Source organism: Podarcis erhardii (assembly GCF_964252035.2).
Source record: "Podarcis erhardii genome assembly, chromosome: 6".
Lineage (NCBI taxonomy): Eukaryota > Metazoa > Chordata > Lepidosauria > Squamata > Lacertidae > Podarcis > Podarcis erhardii.
Genome location: NC_138510.1, coordinates 56,692,267 through 56,712,834, shown reverse-complemented (window position 1 = coordinate 56,712,834; position 20,568 = coordinate 56,692,267). Strand labels below are relative to the sequence as shown.

Below are 20,568 nucleotides of genomic sequence, written 5' to 3'. Positions count from 1 at the left end.
TTTATTGGGAAGCCAAGAGTGTGTCCCTGGATTATCTAAGATCAAAAATTAATCATAGAACTGTAGAATTTCAGAGTTTGAAGGGACCCCCAGAGTCATCTGGTCCAACCCCTTGCAATGCAGGAATCTCAACTATAGCATTCTTGACAGATAGCCATCCAACATCTGCTTAAAAACCTCCAAGGAAGGGGACTCCACAACCTCCCAAGGGAGTCTGTTCCACTGTTGAATGGCTCTTACTGTCAGAAAGTACTTCCTGATGTTTAGTCGGAAACTCCTTTCTTGTAACTTGAATCCATTGGTTTGAGTCCTACCCTCCAGAGCAGGAGAAAAATATGTTCCATCTTCCATGTGGCAGCCCTTTAGATACTTGAATATGGCTATTATATACTGTAAATGTTTTCCTATTTTCATACAATTTTTTCTGTTTTCTTTACATCCAAAGCAGAATCATATCCTCTATATCCATAATTTGATGAGCCAAATAATCATAATGGGGTCCATATTGCTACCATCCAGGTGCCATAAGCCATTCAGATAACAAAATCTGGAATTCAGCAAACCTTCTGTATGCTCCGAAAGTGTATTAAGGTGATCACTGATTGATGATGAAACAGATGTGAAAAATGTGTTTCACTGTTGCTGTTGCAATAAAATTTCTGTCTCCATACTGTTCTCAGATTTTGTAGCTTTACTTTTTGCAGCATTTTAATTGCTAAAGGAATAGGCCTGTCTGACAGTCTGATAACATTTCCAAAATAAAAATACTGGAATGTTTAACTGCAAGCAAGAAGTACTGTACCTTTAATAATTCCAGCATCTCTTTTAACAAATATTCTGATGCAAAATATTCTAATATCATGATATTGCAACTCCAGCAAAAGTGAACTCAAGCTTTGAAATTATTAATTAAATCGCAAAGCTTTCCTGCTGAAATACCAGATGGGAGAATCAATTACGAGTCAAATCCTGAGGTGGATAGAGGGAAACATTACCTATTGGCATCTGTAATGCTTCACGTCAACTTACTGAAATAAACACAGTGGCCAACATGATTTGTTTGAGGCCACACACATTGCTTGGAGGTGAGTGGTTAGAATAGATAAGAATAACTCAATCCATATGCACAGCCAACCTAGCCCATGGGCAGAAAATCCAAATTTATTTTGTGTATTTCATAGGTCAAACAAAAATATTCATATATACTGTTCATGTAATATATTTTGCAATACTTCAAGCATTTTATGAAAGTGATACTTATACAAAAGCTGGTCAAAATGGTAATCACAATGCAAGTGTGTTGAAATTTTACTATGAAAATATTAAGAAACTGCATTAATTTTCAAGTCTAAAATGATTATGAATGTAGGCCAAATGCTGTAAAGCAGCTCAGAGATGTCACACATTTTGTAAAAAGTGTGTTGAGTGTTTGTGTTTCAGCTGAGCTCATGTTCTGCATGCAGAAGATTCCCAGTTCAATCCTTGGGATTTCCGCTTAAATGACTCTGGTGGCAGGGTTGGGAAATACTTCTACCTGAAACTGTGGATAGGTGCTGGTAGTTCAAGCAGAGTAGTGGTCTAGGTGGACCTGGTTACTTCACTCAGTATGAGGTAGCATCATATTTTAAAAAGAGTGTTTACGTCACCACAGAGGAGAAAGCAAAGGGCTACATTTATGCAAACCAGTGCTCTTAGTTAAAACAGATTTAGTTATCCTTATTTTACAAAGTTTCTGAATCTTTGGTTGATCCTAAATGCTTAATTGGTTTAGACTGGGGTTTTTTTTTGCGGGGGTGATGAAATTATTGCTTGGTTTTGAGTATTCTTCATCATGTGTTCTTTAGATCTAGATGCTGAAAATGATTCACCAAGATGGTTATCAAATTTACTCATCTGTGTACTTCCGATTTTTAAATGTGCTGAAATTATCAGCTGCCTAGTTCTACTTCATAATATTAAATGTGAGCTAAAAATGGCTGTGTGAAACCATGTTGAATGGCATGTGGAGAAATAACATTTGAGAGAGAAGATCCACCTAAGCAGCCCTGTCAGCAGAAGCCTTGTGCAAGTACTACAACTTGTGTGATGGGGCTTTCCCTCTTCTCCTTCCTTCCCTTGCCCCCCTCAGGCTCCCTGGGCCTGGGAAAGCCGGTTTGCTCACCTCTCTGGCTTTCAGGGCCTGGACACTAAACTGCAGGCTCCTGCACTCTGGTCTGCTTGGGCTCTGCTTGCCTAGCAATGTGGATGGTACTGTAAAATACAACAACACCCTACTTTAAATGCAAACATTTAGGTCTAAAGTTAAAAACAAAAGATTTCAAATCAAGTCAGCAACAACGTGGTCTTCAGTACCACCTACAGATCCTGGCTGAGCACTGCAATTCCTTTTCCCAAAAGACTATTATCGTTCAAACATGTTACCTGAAACCTGAAAAAGCCTATGCTTTTCCTAGTGGTCTGTGACAACTGCTGCCTGGTCACAAATACTCCCTTTTTAGAGAAGGTGATTGAGAGGGTTGTTTCTCAACAGTTGCAGGTACTCTTGGATGAAACAGATTATCTTGACCCATTTCAATCTGGATCTAGGCCTAGTTATAAGACTAAATTGACCTTAGTCACTCCCTTTATTGGGAAAAGGACAGGCAGAGTGCAAACCTGTTATTTTTACTTAATCTCTCAGTGGCTTTTGATATCATCCACCATGGTATCCTTCCAAGCTGATTTGGTGGGATAGATATTGAAGGTGTTGGGTCATTTTCAGTTGGGTGATTGTCTTTTGGCACCCTGGGACTTGGGGTGCTGTGGGGTACCATCTTGTCCCTAATGTTGTTTATCACCCATATAAAGCCATTGAAAGCAATCATTTGGCTATTTGGGGGAAATGTCAACAATATGCTGCTGATACCCAGCTCTTTTTATCTGAAATAGCCAAATCAAGAGGCTGTGCAATCCTTGGGCTGATGCTAGGACTCAGTGATGGGCTAGATAAAGGCCAGTCAACTGGCAAGATGGAAGCCCTGTGGGTTGTTGGGTCTTGAGTCCAGATAATTGGTCAGTAGCCTGTTTTGAATAGGGTCATACATCCCCTAGCAAAAAATAATATTTGGTGTTGATTAATTAGGTTTTTGTCTCTGGTTTAGAAGTCCATGCATGTGCATTTGTGAGCGTGCATTTGTGATATTTAAGCAAGCTTTCCCATTTCTTTCAATAATGCAAGCAAATTAGCTGTCCCTTCGCATGTGCAGAGCTCATCTTCTCACAGTTGCTACCTTTCTCTAGCACAGGGTACCAAATTAAGGACTACAGAGTCCTTATTGGCCACATAGTTATTCTGCAACAGAACACCCCATACATATTTTTTATTTAATATAAAACAAGTCTTACATACTTTTGTACTTAAAATTAAAAAGAGATTTGACCACAAACAATGAAAAATGTGGATATTAAAGTTGTTTTGTTATTCTGTTCCGATGTTATCTGTCATTCTGGTCTGTTCTTGGGCTGATGACTAAATACCTTATTATTAATACCCTTTATTCTTTGGTTTCTTAAGACTGATGGAAGGAAGTGGGGGGGGGATAGCTGCAAATGCAAGATCAGAAAATTAAACTGGATTTAAGAATAATTTATAATTCTTAACAAGCTTCGCCTACATTCAGAAGCAATTAGCATTTCAAAATTAAGGGATACCTGCCTATATATTTCAAATGGTGGCATATTCTGCCTTTTAGGATTGTTGGGTTGAAAAATTAAGTGCTTTTCTGAAGCAAGTCTGCCAAAGGAAACAATGCACTAGGGAAAGAGATCATTCCAGATACTAATATCTGATATTTAATGACTGAACCATGGTAATTTCTCAATTTTTCTCTTAAATATAATTTTAATAAATAAACAAACCAAAATTAACCAAACAGAATTTAAGAGAATTTAGGCATGTTTTAAGCCTCACTCACTCAAGCCAACAGCTCAGGTAGGATTTTCAAAAGCTAGGCCCCCAAATCACATTGTTAGCCATTTGGATTTTGGCGGCTAGCTCAGGTGCTTTTAAGAAAAATCTTCCTCAGAATTAAATAGTGGTGTCACTTCCAAGTAATACTTTCTCCAGATAATGCCCTTTTAGTAATCTTGTTACCTCACTTCCTCACAGAGGAAGATCTAAAGGGACAAAGCTCCTATTATCTTAATACATTCCCGGGAACTTTGCTAAGGAGTTTGGTCACTGAAAAGCTAACCTCCTCAAGACCACTCAGCATTTTGATTGATGGTTTCTTCTCGTGTTTTACGATTTCGCTGCTGCTTCATCCAAAACAGTTTGTGCGGATTCGTTTTTAATTGATTCTTTTGTAGAAACGTAGCAAATGCAAGGTTTCTTGGTATTAGGAAAAAAACAGACTCAAATCATTACACATACTATTGCTAAATGTTGCCTGTATATTTTAAATGAAAATGTTATTAATGTTGGTAAATTAGAAGTTTTGAGATTTGGTAGTCATTTCCTTCCCAGAGTACTTTTGGATCTTTACTACTCTAGTATATATATATTTTTAATCCAAGGCATCTTTAGCCAAGAGACTGAATATGATTCTACTTCGTGCCAGAAATGGCCAAACTGAATGATCTGAATTTGAAATCCAAATGGCATTTCGATCGATAAATGGGGGTAGTTAAATATTTTTGGACATTTCCTAATTTACATATGCTAAAGTGTGCACCTGCCTTGTTTTCTAGTATTTGGCCTCAACTCCTAGCTTTAAACTGTACATATTTTGGAAAGTTCATTCACATGGAATCTTATATTTAACAGTTTCATGGGGTTGTTTCTTTGGGACGAAAGGAGTTTCTCAAGAGCCTTTTTTTCTCTGCTCCCAATGAAAAGAGGAGAGCAAAGCCATCCGCTTACCACAAAGCAGTCCCACCACAAAGGAAAGATTAAGGGTTTAGGGAGAGGTCAATGTGGGTTTTTCTCTAACTAAACACTTTCCTAAAGTTTCCTTGTGGAAAAAATAATGAAGTCATCTAAGAGTTTTTAAAGAATTTTTATTTCTTTTTCACCGTCTGCATTCGCTTGTCTTCTCAGCATGGATGTTTAATCTTTCTAGGCTTTGTGAATTGGCCCAAATGAATAAGTGGTGAGCTGTCTCTCTAGGAGCTAGCGGCTTATTCTAAGGCCCTAATCACTGAGTAAACACATCTTTGCCCTCCCTCTCTTACAACTGCTATATAATAGTGGAGATTCTAGCACAGTAACCTGGATATTGCAGAGATCCACGCTTTGAAATGCAGAATGGCTGATCCTCCAAAACAGACAGTGCCTGATCTTCTCCTGCCTCTTTCTTCTTTTTTAAATTAAATATCACCACTGAGATGCTGTTTTATTGCCTGATATTGTGCATTAGTGCCCTGGATTTTCAAGTTTAGTTTCAGTCAACATTGTTGGCTGCACTTATATGGAACTGTGCATGTTAGGCTTATTGGTGGCCTTTTCTGGTGCATGTGTACTTGGTTTTGAATCACTTTTTAAATTAAAGCGGACAAACATTAATGTAAATGTCTAATCCCTTTTCCAAAGTCTACTGTTGAAATGTTTTATACTTTTAAAATTGATTTTGAGGACTTACACAAACTCTGTATTTTATAAATGTGCTGATTTAAAATGAATATGTTGTTAGAACAGATGTTTCTATGCATTCAACATATTTCTTTTTAACTGGCAATTTTTAGCTGGTTAAATACATTGGCTCTGATCCAAAGAGTTACTTTGGGTATACCCAGTGCTATTTCTTACTCCCTATAACCCCTGCCTCTTGCCATATTGCAAACTGTTTTTAAAATGTGTTCCAGAAACACAATTTCAGAACCCACATTATGTGTTGAGCTAATTGCATCTTGGCCAATTCCTTGAGGGGCGGATTTGAATGTATCATAAAAAGACAGTAGTTTTCATGAAAGATGCTTGCTCATTATTACTCGTGTCTCTTAAAGAAGAAGCAGTTTAATAGCCGTATGTTGGAACAGCTTGCCTGGTAGCCATAGGCTGTAAGGTAATTGAGCAGACTGGTGGACAAGGCCATCCCTGCTCCACCAACCCACTTGGTTCCCATGCTGGCAGCAGATGAATGGGATTCACTTCTTCTGGAGCCAGCAAAACATCTTCCCCACATCAGTCCATTTGGTAGAAGGCACTTACAAAACGAAGCCCACATTTCCACCATGGAAATACAGGCTCCTACTTTCTTAGTCTAGTTGAAAAAAGTTGCAGGTTGGTAATGTTTTCGGGCTTATTTACAGGACAATATTTTAATAAGTTTCAGTTAAATTTGTCTGTTGTCTACAGAAGCTGAAATATTAGGAACGGAACTATACCTCATCTTTCTATGGTGGGCTTTGCCACTGCAGCCTCCTGGAATAATGCTTCTTGTGAAACTGCCAGCAGTACAAAACTACCTATGAAATTACGATTTGAAACTACCTTTGAAATTAATCCTTAGGTTTATCTAAACTGTAAATGAATAAAATTTTATGTTGTAAAATTTTATATAACATTTCCATGCTATGAGTTGTGTGGTCTCAGAATTTTTTTGGGTGAGTTTTCTTTTTATATCAGCTACTGTATTTTCAAACGTAATTCAGAATCTAGACAATTTGATAGTTATCAATTTCCCCTGAGATGTTGGGTAAAACAAAGCAACAGCATAGTGTGCTGAGTAACATCATTAAACTTACAGTAAACTCAACAATTTAGTTAGTTTAAAAAGGATATTGAAACAAAAATCAGTGTTGTTATGAGATAAATATACTCTGTTAGATTGAGACTTTCCATGAATGGAGTTTGGGTGGAGGGGTTAGTGGTGGGTGAGGCAATTTTCCCATATAGCCCCCATGCTGCTCCAGAGTTGGGTACCCTGCAGAACAGTGTGGAAGGTAGCATTGTGAGCTGCTTGGGGAAGGGGAAATTGCCTTGCCTTGCCTCACCCCTTTCTGCTGGGTCTCTGTCCCTTTTGTGAACAGATGGATGTTACCCAATGCACAATATAATTTTATCCATGTGGCCTGGGAATCAGGGATTAATTTGCATAGGAATGCTTTTTGCATAGGACTACAACCCAAGTAAATGAGAGATTTTGCCCCAGATCCAGAGAAAGTTTTGAATACACAATTTCCCTAGATCCATTTTGTGTGTGTGTGTGTTGCTGTGCACAAAAGGAAATGTGGTGCTACATCCCTTGTTTATTTCTCCCTCTCCCTAATGTATAGTAAACCTCCTATCCTAATGCCATTGCATTAAAATCAGCTATTGGTTGTACAGTAGTAAGTATTTGCAACTGATTAAATTCTAAATTCAATTTTGGCTTTTCTTCTTTTTATATAATAGTCACAACATTATTATTTCTGTAGAAAAAAATGTTCTTTAATAAACATTTTGGCCATGGGTTCTTGATCGCAAGAATAGAGTAATTCACTTTCTCTCCAAATACCATTAAACAAAGAATTGTTTCTGTGGAAGCAGCAGCGGAGTGCTGGGTGCTGAGATTGTTGAAAGGATGTTGCAGCAATATCAATAGGATGCCTCCAAAATATTTGGTTAGGGCTGAGACAGAAATTTCACTTATATCTAAAAGTTGTGGTGGTGGTGGGCAAATAAATCAAAATATCATGCTAACACTCTCCCCCCCCCCTGTTTTTCAGAGAAAGCTGCTTGCTGTCTACCTCCACCATGATGAAAGTGTGCTAACCAACGTGTTCTGTTCTCAAATGCTTTGTGCCGAATCTATTGTCTCCTACCTTAGTCAGAACTTCATAACCTGGGCATGGGATATGACAAAAGAAGCAAACAGAGCAAGGTAAATAATTTGGAGTTGAATATTAAACTGCTTTAAGAACTCAACAAACTCAGTGTATCTTTATAATATATGTTACATAGCATACCGTCTGTTTAAATAATAGATTTTGCGACTGTTCCCCCCACCGCCGCCTTTATCTTACATTGTTCAGTGATTTACTTTTCACAGGCTAATGTTCTCAGGATGCAGCCACTGTGCATCCAACACACCCTTCCCCACTCTGTTCAAATCTCCTGGGCCATTCTCTTCCTCCTGTCTGCCAGGGTTAGTAGGTGAATGAGGAGAGTGAGCAAGAGAACCAGTGAAATATCTGAGTGAGAGGCATTATAACTGCATCCTTTTCTGGTGCCTTGGAGGATACATTTAGAGTCACCATCACCCAATGAAGACCTGGAAAGCATATTATCAACAAGTGGAACCTTCAACAAAGAGATGCGGTGATCTGATTCACACATCATATTAAACTGTAGTTAAAATAAACTATAGTTCAATGTGAATGATCTTGCTGGTACACACTGCTCAAATGCCCATTCTTCACTCTTCTTCCATTCCTGCTGCTTCCATGCCAGGAAGGAAACTAAGTAGCTTGCTGTTCCATGTGTGGAAAAATATGTAGATTAGGGGAGCAGCATAATGTGGACTTTTGAAATGCATCCACTTTTGAGACGCATGCACTAGCATGCTGCTCATTCAAATTGTTTATTTCATAGTTTATTTTTACTATGGCTTAAGATGTAATGTGAACTGGGCCAGTGTGGCCTTCTTCAGTTCAGATTTCTAGCCTACCAGTCATGCCTTCTTTCAGCACATACTCTGTCCTATTCTTTTTCCTCCACTTGATTTTCTGTCTATTAGCCCCCAATACTAAATCAGCATTTCTGTGCCGATTGACACATACCAAGTCCTCTTTTACCTGTTTTGGGGTTTCTTCCTCAGGGTTGTGTTTTCCTAAAGAATTTTCATTTTGGGTGGAAACCATTGGGTTCTCTCCACACCTGATGATACTTCCCCTTTGTGTGTGGTGGTGCCAGTTTGGCAGTATAAAGATTCAGACTTGGAGAATGAGTTCAAGGGTGGTATAAGAAGGAAGTGTAGCAAACCTCCTGCAGATTGATGCAGTGATCTGTTGTGTCTGGGATGGGGAATTAGAAAGGAGAGAACTTTCTGTTATGGGATAGAATAAAGCAGTGGGATGGACCTGTAGGGTGTAAGCAAGTTGAAACCTGTTCCCACATCCTGATGAACTGTAAAGAATCTATTGCGTTGCATAGATATGTAAGTGTAATACCAGAACCATCTACAAACACCCATTTTCCATCTGTCTCTTTGTTATTAATAGTTTTTTAATACACCACAGGAAGTTTAGTTTGAAGGGTCTCTGTTTTGAGCTCATGTGGGAAAGTTTTGTAATATGAAAAATAACAAGAATTGCTACACTGGATTTAATCTGATCCATTTGACTTTTGTCAAATGCAGCCTAATTGTGATAAATAAAGGCAGAAGTTTTCCCATATGGTGATACAGTTATTGGGCTTTAGATTGCACTTAATTGTCTGCTGGCAATAGTTCCTTACCAAAGTTCTTTCTGTAACTGGTGGAATGTGCGGGTTATGTCATTCATCATGATAGTCTTTAGAAATATTCAAAACAAAACAAATTCCTTCCAGTAGCACCTTAAAGACCAACTAAGTCAGTTCTTGGTATGAGCTTTCGTGTGCATGCACACTTCTTCAGATACACACAATGAGCCTATGTCTATATATTTTTATGATGGAAGGATCTTAAAATTGTAGTAGCTGATCTCCTTTTTATTAACTTCAAGGATGGTCTCATTCCATGTTGCTATTGATAATTGTTACTTAATATAAACACTTAAGAAATCACATGGTTTTGTGTTCCTATCGGACTAGTTCACTGACATGTGCATTCCTCCACCATGCCGCCCGTTAACTTACAAATGAGTTAATTGCAGTTAACTTTTCAAATTAAGACTGAAACATGCAATGTTCTTGCATAATACTCCACAGACTACTTGGATGCATTTACCATAATCTTAATTTAATTTAGATTAGCTCACAGTGTTGACCCGTGCTTTTAATTGTTTTAATTACTATTGAAAAGAGGGATAAAAAGTACTTTGTAACACAGATATGAATGAAGTAACTATGCTTTTTAACACGGCAAAATATGTGGACAAGAGATTGGGCTAAATCTTACATGCTGCCATTCACTGGGGGTAGGGAGTTCCCTCCTTTCCTTTTATCCCACAACTTGGTGTCGAAGGAAACACTATTTCTAAACCATCTGCAGTGGCTAAGTTCAGTCGACTGCCTGCTGTTATATTGTTCTAGTCTCTGTTTAATTCTCTAGTTTCTTTTATTTTACAATGACAAAAAATTGCAGTGTAGTTTCTTTTGAAAATCTGTGTTTGAGGGAGGTTTTTTTATGACTGACAATCAACAGGCATGTCATTGCTTTGTTGTGTTTTACTAAAGAAGTCTATTAAGTAGCACAACTTTGATACACTAGTTATAAGAGTTTGTAGGTTACAGAGACACCTGTGGTGACCAAAGCGACAGAAGCTGCTTATTAGAAAGAGTCTGTACAGCTGTGTCCTATTAACTCCTTATGACACTTTTAGAAACACTTAATAAAGGGCTTGTTTAAGGCTTTATAGCTATTCTCAATGGATCTAGAACCTGATTGTGAAATACAATAAGATGCTTAAGCTTACACTTTTGGGTTTTGCTATCAGTTTATGACAAAGGAATTATTGTATAGCAGTTTTCAAATGGCTATATATAAACAAACGATTTTTTATTTAATTTTATTTCATTAGAGCATTTATAACCACCCTTCTTGTATAAATACACTCTGCTCAGGGTGTCTTACAGCCTATAAAGATTGCGATTTAATAAAACGAGCAAAAAAACTTTTCAAAAGAGATGACATCAGCAGTTTTTTAAAAAATCATTACAACATTGTCTACCTCATAAAAGAAAAACCTGCCAGAAAAAAGTCTTCAGCAACCAGTGAAAAACAATGACAGAGGGTGCCAGCCACATTTCATGAGGTAAGATACTGTGTGCAGTTACTGAGAGAGCCTTCTCTTCTCCCTCCCAGCCATGCTTCCATTCTAGGTGGAGCATAGGGAAGGTCAAAATACAATTAATACTTAATATATACATATAAATTTAGGTTACTCTTGGGCTGCAGGGTTATTCATGCAGCATGGGGATAGTGAGGAATTGCTAACTAGAGACCATAGTGCTATCACATGAAAATTGTGAAGGCTACTTCAATATAAATCTAACAGATGGGGTAATATTAAATTACTATCTTCCCAACACAATATATTAAAAATATAAAGTCCTGGCTATGATTGTTGATAGACTTTGTTATGTGTATCTACAAATATCTGTTAACTTAATATGGACCTGTCACTTTGGTGGTATGAGGACAGATTAAGGTTAGATATTTTATTGAAAATTAAAGCAAATGTCTTGGACTCTTAAGTGGGTGGAAAGACATTCATAGAAAATTGTTCCTCCAACTGGAAGGTCAGACATGATTTTGGGTGGGTTCTCCCTCCTCCAGAAACCCCCATCATACCTTTTTCCATGTTGTTCAGGAGGAGCCCCTGATCCTCTGGAGAAGCTGGTGATAGCACAGGTGGCTGCTGGGATAGGGGAGGAAGGGACCTTTCCTTCTGTGAACTCCCTTCTGCTTGCTTTTCTTAGAATCCAAGCTATTGTATGCATATTTCCACAAAGTAGCGCCCAATTTGAACAGCGGACAATTGGATTGCCAAACCAGGTGCATTACTACTGCAGCCTATTGGTTCTTTCTCCCTCCATTTCCTCACTCTGCAGCCTTTATTCAGAGCCGCTATTATCTGCAGAAGGAGTCAGACCTAAAATTGCATTTTACCTTCCTCTCATTATGATGGAGGATTGAAAGAGATTATGTGGGGCCAGGAAGTCCACAGTGGAGCACTGATGCTCATCCTTACCTGATGGCCTTATTATTGTTAGCAGCAAATAAAATTTATTATTCTTGCACCCAAAGTGGTTGACATAAACCATAAAAAACCAACAAAGCCACAATTAATTTATCAAGTTAAATAAAATGCAAGTTAAATAATAGCAGCTACTGAAGAATCATATCAATTTCTATGCACATGGTTATAACTCATCAGCAATTCAGGATCAAACTCATTGACCAAACACATGTCTGTTTGTTGTGTTTAGCCCCGAGCCCTTGAGTACAATATTTCAAATCCTCTTTTCCTTGGCGGGTGCTTGCTAGTCTTAATTTTAAAATGTTTCTTTCTCCTTTAGTGTCTCAGCTTAAGAAAGGGGTAATTGACATACACATTTCCTTATTTCCATGACCAAATAATTAGCCAGATTCACATATCATACATCCTTTTTGCTAGTTCATCTGAATGAAAACCAGTAGATTTACTGCTTTTGTATGCACTGGTCTTCGTTCACATGCAAGTGATGACAGATGCCCTTTTAGTCTGGTTTGTGCCACTTCTGAATGTTTTTAAGTCAATAGAGAAAGTGGGAGAGAACCATTTTAAGTCAAATACATGTTCTAAATCAATGTCACTTTGTGATTTAGTTGGAAGACATGAAAAATACAGCAGCCAGTTTAAGCATCACCCACTTGCCTTCAGTTCTGATGGCTTCTCATGGAATGAAATAAAATTCAGCAAGAGGTAACTTGCAAAAGAATTGGATCTGTTCCTGTTTAGATAGCAGTCCATTCTTAGACTTTTGTCTAAGTTTGTCAGAAATTGATTCTATTTTGTCTATAATAATTTAAACACAGTTCAATTTACTTACAACAACATAATTATCAAAGGTGCTTAAAGGTGCCCGGGTCAGGAGTCTAATTAATGTTTTAAGAAATAAAGATTTACTACCAGGCAAGTTTGTCATTTTGTCTGTGGCATGTTTTGTAGAAGAAGCAGAGGAGAGAAGTTGAGGAGGGAACCCTCCTGTTTCTTGATTATATCCCACCCGCTCATTTTCTCCTTTTCTCCTTTGCTTTTGATTTTAGTGGTGGTCTTAACAGAATGTCAAGATCAATTTGAAGCATGGTTAAACTCAAGGTTTGCATTCTGCCAGCAGCAATTGTCCCTACAAACAATGCTGTGTGTTCTTGTAACTTCAGAAGCTTTTAGAAGGATCATGGCAAGGGCAGCATCTAATGACTTTATTAGTATAGGGTTTCAAAACAGCCTCAGTAATTGTTCACATCTCTTTGTCATGTAGTCATAATTACTGCATAACATTGTTCAGGGTTGCACTTGTGAATGGTTTCCTAATAGCAAGAAATGAAGAAAAAAGGGAAGGGATGAAAGGTGATTGTCTCTTCACACAGCCTGTATTCAGATAGTGCAAGAGCTGTTTGTAATGCTGAATATGTCTACTAAACAAGGAAAATCCATATTTAAACATATATACTCTTTGAGATGATACCCTGCTAGGTGTTTTGAAATATGTATCAAAAGGACATTAAGGCCTACATATCTAGAAAAAGAAAGTTGTGATTTATGACCTATAGGTTTATGAATGTTAAAGGTGCACAACTTTCCTCCTTTGATCTGGCTTGGTTTTTTGTTTAAATTACTCCAAATAACATTGCATGCCAGTCATACTCCCTAGGCTCATTTCATCAAATTAATACGCAGAATTCTTGTACCGCTGAAGGCTAGGCTGTTCTGCTCTTGAAATGATTCTATACGCAGAATCTTTAGTCAATGAATTAAGCAAGAGTACATTCCAGAAACTGTTGTGGTGCTACATCTAACTCCAATTGAGAAGTGGCCTCAGTCCTGGGTTCGTACTCCATAGCCCCTCAGTTGCAGGGGTCATCAGGAAAGGGGTGGCATTGGCTTACAACTCCTTACTATGAACTGTTGAAGCTGCTCCAGCTGTATGTTGCTGTATGTTGCAGTGCTTCTAAACCGTTCGCCAATGAATGCCTGCTGGTATTCTACTCCTTGTGTTGATTCTGTATGTATAGGAGAGCATCATGCAATGCAGCAAGGAATGCCTGCTCTAAAATATATCAGTTTAGGGTCAGTATTTATATAAATGAAAAATCAAAATCTAGAATGGAAAAGTCCTAAAACTAGAGTCTTGAAAACTGATTAAAAGCTTTCCCTCACAAATAAAATTCTTATTGCACGGTAAATATGTATTGATTTCTCATTTTGGTTCACAGTCCATATATTTTTCTTCATAATTATATCCTGTTGTGGAGAAATCACTGTTTCCTTGCACTCAAATTTGCAGTATGTCATATCTGGAAAAATGCAATTCTTTCAACAGGTAGCAAGTTTGTAAGAAATTGTTGTGGATCACCAGTGGCGTTGCTGTCTGTCTAGTATGTTGTTGTTTGGATGCTAGAGGTATGCCCTGGGTGGTTTTCTGCTGCAGTTAGTGATGACTGACAGAACTGTTTTAATTCTTATGCCGATTTGTTGGTGACCATGCATTCCTCTGCTGTACAATTTGAGTAAAGGAACTCTTTATTAGCTCCCCTCTTTGCCGTTCAGTAAACTGTTTTGCCACTTTGTGGCCATTAATTTTAACAGCAACAACAACTTGTTGATCTTTGTTGCATGAAGAAAACATACATGCGTGAATAACCATTAGATTTATGTACACCACTCCCAGTCTGTTACAGAGAAGCAGGCTATTGCATCCTTGCCTTTGAAAGAAACTTGCTAGGCTATGGTGCAAAGACTCCAATGAAGATGAGTATAGTTGGATGGATTGTACACAAGGCGCTTAGTTATGGAATTGAAATTAACACAATACATTCTCTTAAGATCCAAGTATATGTTGTTTTTAACTCAAAAGAAGTCTCTTATGTAGTGTAGCACGTAGACTCCATCCCTGCATGAGGTTACCAAATTAATACCAATGTCTTTTCAGATCAAGATAGAGACCAGGTTCTGGAAATATATAAAGTTGTATTTGCTTCATAAAAAAAACATTACAGCTGTAACCTTCTGGCATTTCATCTGCACCTTGATTAGCCCATACTAAATACATCATTAACAGTATAATCCTTTGCATACCTACTAAGTCTCACAAATTCAATAAAACTTACTTTAAGGGAAGCGTGTAAGATTGCAGCCTTAGTTGGTCCAGTGCTCCCCTGTGTTGAGAAACCTTAGGACTGTCATGGCATTATAAAGAGGGAAAATCCTGTTGTAGAACTGTGCATCATGACTTTTTTGATAACGATGTGGCCTAAACATCTTCAGTGTCAGGTCCTTTCATCGCTCAGACTTGTAGAGCAGAAGGTGCAAAAGAATAGGATCCTGTGGTGCTATTTCTAAAAGAGCTGTGATGCAGAAGAGTGGTTGGCTGATGCCGGCCTCTGAGGAAAAAAGAGTGAAGGCATTTGGGCACAATTCCATTTACACTTACAAAAGCCTACAGCTGCATCAGTAATATCTCAACGATTCTGTTATCAAAATCACAAAGACATTTAACAAAATCTATGTGGGTGCTTGGCCTTTTTCTTATCAGGAGGACTCAGTAAGCAACAAGATTATTACACCTAGTTTTTAAAAGTATGGAGTCTTTGACAATTGGGCATTGCAGTAACTAGCACTGCATTTGCAGAGGGATCATAAGAATACCCTTTCTTGGATCATACTGTACAGTGTCATGCCCCCCTCATGCTTGAAGTGCTACCTGAATTTAAAATCCCTCACAGAGCCACTGATCTTCAAGAGGTTATATAATCTGGTATTTCTCCTGGGCTAATATGAGGTAGCTGCTTCCACTCCCCAAAATATTTTCTCCAACCTCTTTTGCTGCCCCACACATAAGTGGAACATAACCGTATGCTAATAAATTTTCTGTGATGATTAACTCCTGAGTTTAAAATGTTCCAAACCTGTAGAGCTGTTCTTTTTTTATGCTTCCCTCTTTCCTTTCTCTCTCAATTTGTAACAAAGCTAATAGAAGCCGGATAGCTGGGAGGAATAGACTGTTCTAGTCAGCAGGCCAGAGCCTCATCACAGTAACTCCTTGGGCATGGGCAAGGTTGGGGCGATTTTATCACTCAATAATGACCTTTGCCAGTCTTCTGCTTCCCCAAATGAATTATGAATAACTCACCCATGGTTACTGTTCTATTTGTGTAGATTTACAAAATGGCACATTACAGAGAACAGAACTACCACACTCTTTGTTGTACTTCTCAGGACCAATTTCCATCTGTTGTTGCCACTTCAAAACCCTTCCCTGCTATTAATGATGTGAGGAGGAACATTTAAATGCACAGTTTTGCATTCTAACTGCTTCATAGTTTTGTGATGCTAGTGTTAAAATACTCCACACTTGTAGACTGATAAAAAAAGGTAGAGACCTTTTGTCATAGTCTGGTTGCTGAGCTCAGTGGAGTGGGAGAGTCTCTGAGGTGTACATGCCTGGAGGCAGAGTTAGCATTCAAAGTCAGGTCCAGTCCTAGGGTCAGGCAAACAGCAATCCACATGACCAGACAGTCTAGGGGTCAGGGAATCCAGTGATCATTGGGTGCAGGGTCAAGACGAGCAGGTAGCAGCAAGGTAGGGCCAAGAACTACTAGCATTGTTACCAGCAATTGATTCCTGCTGGAAACTGCTTAAGAAGGCTAAATCCAGTTGGTTCTCACCAGTGCCTTCCCCTCTGAGTCCTTGAAGGCTGATCAACTGCAGGTGGAGTCACTCCACCTCCTCCCCTTTCAGGATGCTGTTCAGCAGGTGAACCTGATTCCTGGCTCATGACACCTTTTTAAGGATAACACACACCATATGGATACACAAGTGGAAAAGTTTTCAGTGGCAATCATGGACAGTAAGTAATATGTAAATTAGTCATAGTGGCTTACAGCAGGATGGGGCCTTTATATTTCTTTAGCTTTGTATTATTTTAATGGCTAATCCATCAAGCTCAACTGTATCTACTCTGAGAGTTACAGATGAAGAGGCACATAGCCTCAAACAATCTTAATATTTTCAAATAAACTTCCTAAACAGAAACAATTAGTTTAGTGTTGACTGGACTGATTGCAATAAAAGTGTCATTGCCTGCAGAAAGATGTAGCAAGAAATGGTGTGAGCCCAGTAAAAAATAGCAATTGTCTTTAAAGAAAGTTGGGGTTAAGTGGTTCATATGCAGACTGTACTAAGACAATCATGCATAGATACCCTGTTTAAATATTACATATCACATCCTTCAGTTTTACATTTAAAATTTAAATATTAATACATAAAATGTTATTCTTAAATTAACATTTTAATGAGACTTGTGTTGACTTTGCAGAGTATAAAATTAATAATGTTAAATAATTACATGTCTTACGTGTTTAATATTCAACAAGTATTCTTTTTGCTTTGGAAAGACACTAAAGCATATCTTCTACGAGGAAAGATACTTTTAAGCTTTATCTTAAAAAAACCCAAACCCCCCCCCCCCAGCAGATAGGTCAGCGTATATTGTCTCTTATCTTCAAGGGGCTGATTTGATTGACCTTAAATAATTCTAGAACTGACCTTCAGGTCATGGCTCATCAAATTGGTTTTACCAGATTGATGCTTAAGATTAATTTATTTAGAATTTAAATTTGGTTGTGGTAATAAATCACTGGTCCAGTTTCTATATCATGGTAAACCATAGTTGATTGTTTACAGCCACTGTGGAGATTGCACCTGCTTCACTCCTCTCCTAGTGGGAACAGCAAACCACAATCCTTGGCTTAGTGTATTTTACTTATTTGTATGCTGCTTTTTCTCCCAAAGGATCCCAGAGCAGCAAATGTTACATTAAAACAAAACAACTTAAGATAAACATATTTAAAACATTTTAAAACCACTTAAAACTTTTAAAAACAATCACATAGCTTCACAGTTACTAATTTCAAGGTTGCCATGGCCAGTAACTCATAGCCATCATATGCTTGGGTAAACAGGAATGTCTTTAAATTTTGCCTGAAAGTCAATAATGAAGGAGACAACCGCACCTCACCAAGGAGGCTATTCTAAAAATGGGGAGCCACTTTCAAAAAAGCCTTGTCACGGGTCAACACCAGCCAAGCAGAAGCCAGAAGTAGCACCAGCAACAAGGAACTCCAAATTGGGATTGTCGTTCATTTGATCCATACCCACCACAATTGGTAAGCCGAGAACAAATCTTGGCTTCATGTTGGATCGAAGTCAACTACAGTCCCTAGTTCAGATGTAACAGTAAGCCAGCAATTGTGGTTTGTTGCTCCTGTTTGCCATAGGGGAGAAGCAAAGCAGGAGCTTTGGTTACCATGGTGCGCAGACTGGGTCAGAACGCTGTCAATTGAATGGCACAATTAGAGCAAAGCTATATCCAGTGCAGTTGTTTTGTTGTTGTTGTTGTTGTTTTGCCATTTGTCCTCTCTGTATCCTCAAGTTTGGAGGAGCTGGTCTTCTTGAGTAACTTGGCTTAAAGCGCAGCCCAAGGACATCTTCAATCTGACTGTCCTCTTCCAGGAGCATAGAGCTTGCACAGTGCAAACTACCCTGAAAGTCTCTGCAGCTGCCAAACACCACCCACCAGTAACATCAGAGAGTCTTTGGCATCACAACCCTCTAGTTTCCATTCAGTGGTGGCAGCCTGATGATGCATTCAAATGATGATGCCGCACGCACTTCCATTATTCTGAAATATTTTTTAAATTTTACCCTTAAAAAACAAATGTGTTCTGTGGCTTCCATCTTAATTTTATATATTCTACTGAAATGAGGCCAGTGGAGATTCAAAGTTGGGTCTAATTTGTTTTCAGACTTTTAGCAGCTCTCAACACCAAGCCTAGTTCCATTATTTGTCATTCTAGGTTTCTGAAGTGTAGATGTTGAGATTTTTCCCGCTGATAGGAAAACGAAGTGTCGTGATTCTGTTTTGGATTTTGATATCAAATGCTTCTCAGCCTGTGACATTTTAATGCCGCTTGTCTTTTCAAATAGATTTACCTTCTAATGCATGAGACAACAGGACTTTGCTCATCAGATAGTGCATACATTTCAAGATCAGTTGTTACCTAAAATATTATCATAAGGCATAAGAAAACACATGATTTAAGTTGCCTTTCATGAACATAATTAAGAATTAATAAGCCTGTACCAGTGGCTAGTCCTCAGAATTTCCACTGTTTTGCCTTTTGTGACCTGTGTTATTAAAAGTCCATTATTTTTACAGACTTTATTAAATTGGATCTTATTAAAGCATTCTATATTTGCATTTGGTCTTTCATAATTCATTATTATTATGACATTTACTTTTTACCATCAGATCTGAAAACATATCATAAGCTACCCTTTTCTCTTGAAAGAAATGCTAATTTCAAACAGTCCTCTAATGGAAGAGAAAAGCTTTATCAGTTTTTTCATTTATTCAGGATCGTGTTAAGAATACTAATGCCAGACTTCAGTATGCTAATGGATGAAGGCATTTTTTTTGGCCAAAAGCTTAGAATTATTGTTTTAAGACTGCACTAGTAAGTATGAAAGTGAAGAAGGCTGGTACTATATCCAGAAGCATAACTCTTGAGTAAAAGTCATTGATTTTTATTGCTACTAATTGAACTTACAAATTTTATATTAAAATATTATCTCTAGGTATAAAGTAATATATGTATTTCATAATTAAATAAGTCCCCAACTTTTATTCTGTTGGTATTTATTTTTTCTAGATTTGTATTTTACTCTGAAGCTCTTAAGTTTAGTTGCTGATACCTAGTAAAGGGTACAATACACAATACTTGCAGATTTGTATAGTCATGTGTATAGTCATTTGTATAGTCATGTGAAGTACAGCAAAAGTTAGGTTTGCTAGAGTTCTTTTGGGATGAGTTCAGTTATCCATTCAATACAGTGTGACAGAGCCATGGTAATTTCAGAAGTGGTGTTTCTGTGAAGTGAGATGTCACAAATGATAGATTTCTGGTGCCATTCCATGTTGTTTTGAGCCCTAATGTTTTGGTGTGTTCATAGTTATCCACACAACTTCATGCAACAATACCAGCACACTGAACCTTTCAGGGTGGTACTGTATGTTGTGTCTTGATGACAAATTCAGCATCTAAAGATTCAACTAAAAGGCATCATTACATTACTTTGAGCCTTGTAGTTTATTCTGGTGTGGTGCATATGTAGCAGTTGTAACTGAGATACCAGTTACCTTGTATGTGACCCAATCATACTTACAATGGCCGAGAAGTGAAAACCATTGAGTTCAATTGGGCTTACTTCCAAGTAAGTGTGAGTATATGACTGCAATCATAACTGCTTTCTATATCTTTCCTGCTTTTGTAAACAGGTGGAGCTTGGTGCTCAAAACATGGTTAAATGTTTTGTGTTTGAAAATTAGAAACAGCATGCAGAATTCTAAGTAGATCTCTTTTTTTCTGCCTGAGTAAGAGACTTATCTTAAGGAAACTGATTCTAGCACTTCTGAAATCCCAGGAAGTGGTTCTTCAGTCAATTTCATTCATTTTTAGAAATTTCAATGAAAGTCAGTGTTCAAATTCTGTTGGACTCTTGAAAGATTTGTTCAAAAATACTTCAGGAGATGCAGTGAAGCAGAGGTTACCCTCATATGGTGCCTTCTCTGTCGTCACACCCCAGGTGTGGAACTCTCTCCCTGTAGGGATTAACTTGTCCCTCTTATTGTCAGTTTTCCAA

At 38.0% G+C, this 20,568-nt stretch overlaps 1 protein-coding gene across 1 annotated transcript in view; it reads left to right on the top strand.

The window, feature by feature from the left end:
- FAF1 (Fas associated factor 1) overlaps positions 1-20,568 on the top strand; it is a 171,325-nt gene that overhangs the window by 109,006 nt on the left and 41,751 nt on the right. The window contains exon 13 of the mRNA XM_081868243.1: positions 7,687-7,841. Within this exon, the coding sequence (XP_081724369.1) occupies positions 7,687-7,841 (155 nt within the window). The remainder of the gene's footprint in view (positions 1-7,686; positions 7,842-20,568) is intronic.